The sequence below is a fragment of the Mustelus asterias genome, chromosome 10 (assembly GCF_964213995.1).
Source record: "Mustelus asterias chromosome 10, sMusAst1.hap1.1, whole genome shotgun sequence".
In the NCBI taxonomy this organism is placed as follows: domain Eukaryota; kingdom Metazoa; phylum Chordata; class Chondrichthyes; order Carcharhiniformes; family Triakidae; genus Mustelus; species Mustelus asterias.
The window spans coordinates 8,845,130-8,854,442 of record NC_135810.1 but is presented as its reverse complement, the minus strand read 5'-3'; the positions used below and the strand labels follow the sequence as shown (position 1 = coordinate 8,854,442).

Below are 9,313 nucleotides of genomic sequence, written 5' to 3'. Positions count from 1 at the left end.
CTCCGGCAGTTCCATTGTAAATATTGCACCGAGCCAGCGAGAGAGAGAGAGACCCAGAGACAGAGAGAATCACAGCACTGGCTTATCTGCTTGTCTCCCTCTCTGCAGAAATCTTCGGGGTTAACAGAAGGAGAAGAAAAAAAGGCAAAGTTACTTGCCACAGAGATGGATTTGTTACAGATGGACATTGAATATTTGTTTCCCCAATAAAGAGAGAGAGAGAGAGAGAGAAGGGGAGGGAGAGAGATCTGGATTGCTGGCTCCCCAATTCAGAGAAGGCGAGGGGGGAGAAATCTGAATTACTAATTCCCCAGTCGAGAGAGAAGGAGAGAGATCTGGATTGCTGCTTTCCCAATTAAGAGAAGAAGGGGGGAATTCTGGATTACTGGTTCCCCAGTCGAGAGAGAGGAGGAGAGATCTGGATTGCTGCTTCCCCAGTTAAGAGAGGGAGAAGGGGACAAATCTGGATTACTGGTTCCCCAGTCGAGAGAGAGAGGAAGAGAGATCTGGATTGCTGCTTCCCCAGTTAAGAGAGGGACAAATCTGGATTACTGGTTCCCCAGTCGAGAGAGAGAGGAAGAGAGATCTGGATTTCTGCTTCCCCAGTTAAGAGGGAGAGATCTGGATTGCTTTGCCAGTGCCATTTGGGGAAGTGTTGCTTGGATTTGGGCAGCTGGAATGATGGAGTTGCGGGATTTTTACCTGTTCTTCGCCCTGCTCGCCTGCCTGACCCTGGACTCAGCCCTGGCACAGGAGCTGGTATACACCATCCAGGAGGAGCTGCCCGAGAATATTCTGGTGGGCAGCATCCCCCGGGACCTGAACATCTCGCACCTGAACGCGGGCAGCGGGAGCGGTGCCAACCTGATCTACCGGCTGGTGTCCAAGGCTGGCGAGGTGCCCTTGCTGCGGGTGAGTAGCAGTGCCGGAGACATCTACACCACCTCCAACCGGGTGGACCGGGAGAGCCTGTGCGCCGGCACCTACGCTGAGAGCGAGTGCTTCTTCGAGATTGAGGTGGTTATCTTGCCCAATGACTACTTTAGACTCATCAAGATTAAGATCTTCGTGCGGGATGTCAATGATAACGCGCCCATGTTTCCCTCCCCGGTCATCAACATCTCTATCCCGGAGAACACCCCCATCAATAGCCGCTTCCCCATCCCCTCTGCCACCGACCCAGACACCGGCTCCAATGGGGTCCAGCACTATGAGCTGCTGAACGGCCAGAGCATCCTGGGCTTGGACATCGTGGAGACCCCCGAGGGGGAAAAGTGGCCCCAACTGATTGTCCAGCAGAACCTAGACAGGGAGCAGAGGGACACCTATGTGATGAAGATCAAGGTCCAGGATGGTGGCAGCCCCCAGAGGTCCAGCACTGCCATCCTCCAGATCACCGTCACAGACGTCAACGACAACAAGCCCGTCTTCAGGGAGAGCCAGCTGGAGGTGCATGTCCCCGAGGACGCCCCCCTGGGCACTTCGGTCATCCAGCTGCATGCCACCGATGCCGACGTGGGCATCAACGCCGAGATCCGCTACCTGTTCAGCCCCCAGACCCCGCTGGCCGTCCGCCGGCACTTTGCCCTCAACGCCACTCTGGGGCTCATCACCGTCCAGAGGCCCCTGGACCGCGAGGAGACGGGCATCCACAAAATGACCGTGCTGGCCACCGACGGCCTCTCCAGCCCAGCCCGAGCCACCGTCATAATCAATGTCACCGATGTCAATGATAACCCGCCGGGCATTGACATCCGCTACATTATCAGCCCCATCAATGGCACCGTGTACCTGTCTGAGAAAGACCCCATCAACACCAAGATTGCCCTGATCACCGTATCTGATAAGGACACGGATGTCAATGGGAAAGTGGTCTGTTACATTGAGAAAGAAGTGCCTTTTCACCTGAAGGCGGTGTACGACAACCAGTACCTACTGGAGACCTCTGCCTTCCTGGACTACGAGAGCACGAAAGAGTACAGCTTCAGGATTGTTGCCTCCGATTCGGGCAAGCCCAGCTTGAACCAAAGCGCCCTGGTGAGGGTGACGCTGGAAGATGAGAATGACAACCCGCCTGTGTTTAGTCAGCCTGTCATCGAGCTCTCAGTCCCGGAAAACAACCACCGCGGCCTCTACCTGACCACCATCAGCGCCACCGACGATGACAGTGGCAAGAACGCTGAGATCGTTTACCAGCTGGGGCCCAACGCGTCCTTCTTTGACTTGGACCGCAAGACGGGGGTCCTGACTGCTTCCAGAGTGTTTGACCGGGAAGAACAAGAGCGTTACATTTTCACGGTGACTGCCAGGGACAGTGGCAATCCTCCGCTGCAGAGCCAAGCGGCAGTCATCGTCACGGTGCTGGACGAGAACGACAATAATCCCAAATTCACCCACAACCACTTCCAGTTTTTTGTGTCGGAGAACTTGCCAAAATACAGCACCGTGGGAGTGATTACTGTCACTGACATGGACGCTGGGGGCAATGCGATGGTGATGGCTTCTGTGGTCGGCGACAATGCTAATTTCATTCTGGACCCACTGAGTGGTGTAATAAGGTCCAATGTCTCGTTCGACAGAGAGCAGCAAAACTCCTACACCTTTGAGGTCAAAGCTGTGGACAGGGGGAGACCTGCCCGCACCTCCATTGCCAAAGTCACCATCAATGTCATCGATGTTAATGATAACAGTCCTGTTGTAATCTACCCACCCTCAAACTCTTCATTCAAACTAGTACCTCTCTCTGCCATCCCTGGGTCAGTGGTGGCAGAAGTGTTTGCAGTGGATGTTGACACTGGGATGAATGCAGAGCTCAAATACACCATTGTCAGTGGAAATAACAAGGGTTTGTTTCGAATTGACCCTGTGACTGGTAATATCACCTTGGAGGAGAAACCTACTGTTGCAGACCAGGGTTTGCATCGTTTGGTGGTAAACATCAGCGATTTAGGTTACCCTAAACCCTTGCACACCCTTGTCCTTGTCTACCTGTATGTAAATGACACTGTAAGCAATGCTAGTTACATTTATGAGTTAATACGGAAAACAATGGAGACTCCCTTGGATAAAAACATTGGAGATAGCACCCAGCCCTGGCAAAACGAGGACTACCTTACGATAATGATTGCCATAGTGGCAGGGGCTATGGTGGTGATTGTGGTCATCTTTGTCACCGTGTTGGTGCGGTGTCGCCAATCCTCGCGGTTCAAAGCTACGCAGCGGAACAAGCAGGGCGCCGAGTGGATGTCTCCCAATCAGGAGTGCAAGCAGAACAAAAAGAAGAAAAGGAAGAAAAGAAAATCTCCAAAGAGCTCTCTTCTAAACTTTGTCACCATTGAGGAATCCAAACCTGACGATCCTGCCCACGAACCCATCAATGGGACCATTGCTCTTCCAGCTGAGTTGGAGGAGCAGACTATAGGACGGTTCGACTGGGGCAGCACGCCACCAACTACCTTTAAGCCCAGCAGCCCAGACCTGGCAAGGCATTACAAATCTGGCTCGCCACAGCCCTCTTTTCATCTAAAGCCAGACACCCCCATTTCTGCGAAAAAGCATCACGTGATTCAGGAGCTCCCTTTGGACAACACCTTTGTTGGGGGTTGTGACACCCTGTCGAAGCGTTCTTCCACTAGTTCAGACCACTTCAGTGCCTCAGAGTGTAGCTCCCAAGGAGGCTTCAAGACAAAGGGCCCATTGCACACCAGACAGGTAACCAAAAGCTTTTACTGGTCATTCAAATTCACAATATGCACAAACAAATGCAAAAGCACAGCGGTGGCAATCGCCTGCAGACATCTATAGAAATGATTCTGTTGCAAATTAAACTTTTTCCATTCTGAAATAAATTATCGCAGGCATCCAAGCAGCGCAATGGTTGGAAAACCAAGAAAGTTATTATTTTTTTCCGTGCCGACTAATTGTTTTGCCTTGGCCTCTTAATTCCCCACTCATTAAGACTTAAGTGAAGCTGATTTCAAATTGTTGGATTGCACCGTAACAATTAGAGAGGCAAGGCCTGTAGATGGCAGTGGAGCACTTTCTGCTTACGAATGGCAAGGTGCCAACTGCAGTCTAGATAGTGGGGGAAGGTGCAAGGAAGAAAGGCTGTTGGCTACTGATGCTTATACCGGAAAGCACCAGATAGTTGTAGTTTGATGGTTATTTGCAGATTAACATTTAGTACACCTGTAGTTTTTGTTTAGCGTTGAACTTTGGAATGGTGTGGCTTATATTATTACCATACATATTCACCTAACCAAACAATACAGTGCACAATGTGGGCCATTGCAGATAAATACTTCTCGGCTAGACAACCGCATCTAATTATTTTCCCAGTTACTCTTTCCCAGTAGAGTACCAGCATTTTCTGTATAGCTAGACTTTAGGAAAACATTTGAAACTTCATCAATTATTTCATCGATGTTTAATCATATTTTCAGACCCTATGGTTCTGCTAGATTACTAACACAACAGTATATAGTTTACTAGCATTTTAATTCATTTATAGTTTCAACTATATAAAGAAAACTGTTGTTTCTTTGTGCCTCGCTATAAATTGTTTCATCTACATCCATGTGAAAATATCCAAAATTGGAGAAAAGAATTAAAAATTGATTTTTGAAATTGATTGAAAATGCAGTGATGCAATATATTCAAGGTCTGATTATAGTCCCAATATAATGCTATTACCTTCTCTCAATGATCATCTTTTAAGCAGTAAATATTGATACGATTTGACCCAGTCACACCCAATATCTTTATATACAGCCAAAACATTAATTTTGAATGTTCAATTTCTGTTGTGAAGTGTGAGGTATATAGACATAACAGTTGAGAGAAAACAGCAAGATTGTGATGAAGCTAAGAGAGTGAGTGTTTGTGTACCTGTACATAATGCGTATACACATCATGGTAAAACCATATCACAGTACTTTCTCTGACAACATGGCCATGCAACCATAGAATTTTGCCTTGATATTATAGCATTCACTTTACCCTTGGTGGAGATCTAGAATTTGCTTTTCATAAAAGACAAGTGTTCAGACAACAAAGTGAAAGTCAGTGCAGAGATTTCTTCTCAGTTATGTCAGTCAGTAAGGTCAAGCTTTCCAGTTACTTGACTTCAAACAAAATATTTCCGGATCATGAGAACAGGGTTTTAGCAGCATTTTGCAGAAAGAAGGTACGGGTAGTTTTAAGATAAGCAACAGAAGCAGCTAATTTTGTCAACAAGAGCATTCGATTTGTAACGCGCTTGGGTTTGGAAAACAGTTTACTGTCTGCACAAAATTGCTATTTATCCCCTGTACAACTGCCCATGGTCACTTGGTTGGGATGTCGTAGTGTTGCCTACTCTCTGACGAATATTGAGAGTGGTGACCATTACTTTGAAATAAGAAGCGAAACATGTAATCTCCCAATTATAAAGGCAAATGATATATCCATACAGGACATGCTTTATAATATGTAGGTTTCGCTTTGAAGAAGTCATGCAGTGGAGTAGGACAGGACACAACTTTGCAAATACAGCATAAGTAAAATTATTAAATAGACAGTACATTAGTAGCAAAGAAAATTGGAAGCTCAGGGACTCACTTCAACTGTACCATTTTTCGTATCCTTGACCAATATGACTATTTGTAATGACTGCTAATGTATACAGTGGCACCACATTCCCAAGAGCTTTATTGCAGTGCTTAAAGGGAGAAGGTAAAGTTTAGCTACAATGGAGAAAACAATGATCAACTATGTGGCTGCCTTAAACTTGCCATGAATGTTAACACAAGTATAACTTGCCATGAATGTTAACATAAGTATAATTTGCCATGAATGTTAACACACGTATCATCATCTGCCTTGGACCTTTCGGTCCAGTGCGTGTATGAAATTATAGCAACAACGAGGAGTGTTTTAACTCTTTTTGAGGCTCATGGCACTGTTAGTAGGGTGATCCAAAATAATACACAATTATTTTTATCCCTGTAATTTCTTGAAAGTTATGGTTATAACTTCAGCTCAAGGTGAATTCCATTTTGTGGGAGGATTATGCAGTCTGCTTCAGATGATTCAAAGCCTTTGTCACATTTTAAAAGATCAAGTTATCCAATAGTGTGAATTAAACATTTTATCAATGCAGACTCTTTTTGAAAAAACAGTTATTAGGCCACTTGATCCTAGTAACTTTGCAAGGTTAGATTGGAATGCCTGACTCTTGCAAAAAAGCCATTCAGCTCATTTTCTTAGTTACTGGATACTTCCAGGTGAGTGTTAAATTTGACAGGTTTGCATCTTAAAGGGTCAACTTTGTGAATGTGGCTGGTAAAGCTTACAGGTTGGCTGAAGAATGGGCAAAAGAAAAAGCAGTATAGATCAGCCATAAACTGAGAAAACAAAGCAGGGACCAACACGAGGGAGTGCTTTCCACAGCTGGAGACTGATTTTATTTTGCCAGGATTACCCGTATGAACAGCTCTTTGGGTTGGCCGACAGCATTGTAAATTGTGTTAGATTATTGTAAGCCAGTGTTCTTCAGCATTTTAAGAGGCGCGTGTAAGGGATATTCTTTTAAACACAAAAGCTCATCAATTTTTAAGTTAGCTTAAATGGGAAATTACATCTGCTTCCACTGCATGAGGGAATGGAGGCCGGCGTTCCGCTTACAAATCCCTTTATCTGCATAAAATGAACAGTTAATCGGACTCTCATTCCATCAGCAAATTTTTCAAATATCTTCGGGCGCCAAATTAACAAAATGGAGTGAGGGAGAGTGAGAGACAGCTGTAATCAGACGGGAGGTGGTGAGACTCTTAAGCAGAAGCAAAAGGGTGGGCTGGGTGAAGCTTTTTGCAATGCTGTGATAACCAGTTGCCAACTGGTCCAAGGCTGTTGGAAGTAATCTCACCCAAATTACCTTCAGCCAGTCTTTCTTGGCGAGGCAGCTGTATTAAGTTGCCGCTTGCAAGGGTGCAGCTTTGCGACTGACATCTTCCTTCCTTTCAATCTTTGTATTTCCGAAACATTCTCATCCAAGCGAAGCTGGCAGTCGTACCTTTAGTTACAATCGAGCGCATGTGACAGGGAAGTGAACGTTTGGGCAGGGCTGGGTTTGAATCCCTGTGTCTTTTCATTGTAAATGAAGGTTAAAGCCAAATTCAGGTGAGGGTTGTTTTTTTTTTCTTGTGAAATGACAAGTTATTTCCAAGTGATCTATCATTAGAGTAATATTGGGCTCTATTCTTTTGCAGAGTTCCGCACAGTATTCCCAAAAGTATGAGATGGAAACTTATTATGGTTAAAACTGAGCAAAAGTCAGTTCTCAAAGGGGTTAAGATGGCTCTCATCCGAAGCTTGCCCATCTTGAAATTCACCAAGTGCACATTTAAATTGTCGGAGAAATTCATGACCAATGTGTTGAAAAGATATCTGTAAACATAGTGCTCATTCCTTGGCTTCTTCTGAAATTGGAATGCTGCCTGTTTAAACAGGGATTTATCCAGCGAATGTGATAAAGGGAGCAGCTGCTCACATTTAAGATTATGGGACACGGTTAATTGGGATATCTCTTTATAGGGGACGTCCTTGAGACGTTGAATTGATTCCTGCTGTGTTTAAAGCTGCCAGTGGTCTTTTGTCAGGAAAAAAAAGTGATGTGGGAACTGGAATTATTTCACTCTTCTGCCAAGATGTTTCTCTTGAAACTGCAGCACCTCCAGCGTCATGCAGAACCGCATCAATATTGCCATGGCCTTAGAGAATACAGTAAAATGCTCTCTTGAATAGACAAAATGTGCATTTACCTTATGCAGCTGGATGTGTTCTTACATGTGTTGGTGTAAAATTACCCAATGGGTTTCGCAAAATATTTTTTATTTCTAAACGCAGCTGTTGCTAAAAGAAAGACTCTGGTTGTACTGTCCAATTGTTGTTACTGTAAAAAAAAATAAGGCTAAGCAGATGCCCTTAGTTAAAATCTGCTCCTCACCGTGCGAGGGAGTTCCCCAAATCACATTAATCAGGGATTCTGTCCATAGCAGACCCACCGGATTGAGGGTGGGGGGGCGGTGGGGGGGAAGAGTTGAAATGATTACCGGAGCTCAGCACTGGCATACCTTAGGAGGAGATCTTAGCAGCTTTTCCTCAGCCCCGCTCGAGCTGGGGGAACTGAAACTGGCCACCGACCCTGGCACTTGAGTATTTTGAGCCAGCCTTTCTCTCTTAAGCTGTGTCACACCGAGTGGCTGGAAAAAGATTTTGCGGAAGTGCTTATCAGTAACCAGGCACCACACATTTTGCAGCATCTGAAAGCACTGGCCTTTTGGGACTCGCAGAGAAGGGTCAGATAGTCATGTCAGTGTTGGTAAGGACAAATCTATAAATATGATTATACAGTATTCACAGGCATTTGGCTTGAATCACAATGTATATTTAAATATATCCAATTATTATACACTTGTATTTATTTTATTGCTGTTTTCACCATGATATTTAAAATTGTATGCACATATTGTGGTTGCAGATCTCTGTACTAAATAAAGTATAGCCTGATTATTAAATTTATTTTATACCATTGTTTAATTTATCATTTTGGTGTAAGTTGTGTTTTTGTTTCTGTTCATTCATTTACGTTTGCTTTCTGAGCTTATCTATATTTTTTGTTCTGTTTCAAGTTTTTGGTTATCAGAGACTTTTGTTTCCTACTTTTCACGCAGAACACATCCTGGTCAATCTTAAGGTAGTTGCTCAGACACCGGTAAGCAAGTGTTGCGTTTTTGGCTCTCGCTAGTCCTTCATTTGCTCCACCGATTAGGAAGCGCGAGAACGTTAGATTCTTAGGTCCATTCAGCATCATGTCACTGCTTCACTGTGAGATCTGGCCAGTTCAGTAAATCACTGACACTTACCATTCATTTTATTTAAAAAGAAAATGAAGAAAACTTTGACCAGATTGGGGTGTGAGCGCTTTTGTACCATGTCAGAAGATCAAGCATCAGAGCCAACTGCAGTTGAAGGAGTTGTATAAACACAGTGGAAATTTAATTCATTTGGGATCATTGGGATCTAATTTTATAGAACTGCATCTGTCATGCCAATGACATGTGGGAATTGAAGAACACTAGTAATAAAACTTAATGGGTAGGGAGTGTAGCGGATATTCACAGAACAGTAAAGAAAGATGGAGTACATTGGTCTGTTGAGGGCCACATATGAGTTTTCTTTCTCCTCTCCATTTTCATTGCTGGTCATAAAATTAGCAAATTAGAAATGAATTTAACCACGTCTCAAGTGTTGCTGCCCCCACCTAAGCACAGAA

The 9,313-nt window shown here is 44.6% G+C and overlaps 1 protein-coding gene across 2 annotated transcripts; it reads left to right on the top strand.

Moving 5' to 3' along the window:
- The first annotated feature begins 618 nt into the window (after window positions 1–618).
- On the top strand, window positions 619–8,558 carry pcdh9 (protocadherin 9). Of its 2 annotated transcripts, none has more exons than XM_078221564.1 (2): window positions 619–3,711; window positions 7,248–8,558. In XM_078221564.1, exons 1-2 carry the CDS (start codon window positions 679–681, stop codon window positions 7,296–7,298), a joined length of 3,084 nt encoding a protein of 1,027 aa, XP_078077690.1. In that variant the 5' UTR covers window positions 619–678; the 3' UTR covers window positions 7,299–8,558. The 2 variants fall into 2 exon arrangements, with proteins under 2 accessions (XP_078077690.1, XP_078077691.1); XM_078221565.1 differs by having other exon boundaries at window positions 7,573–7,990.
- Window positions 8,559–9,313: the final 755 nt, after the last annotated feature.

What these genes read in the sequence shown, in the direction of transcription:
- pcdh9 (XM_078221564.1), top strand. Translation starts at nt 679, where the DNA reads ATGATGGAGTTGCGGGATTTTTACCTGTTCTTCGCCCTGCTCGCCTGC. An exon ending in GCCCATTGCACACCAGACAG is followed by an intron (nt 3,712 to 7,247) that starts GTAACCAAAAGC and finishes ATTCTTTTGCAG; the next exon opens with AGTTCCGCACAGTATTCCCA.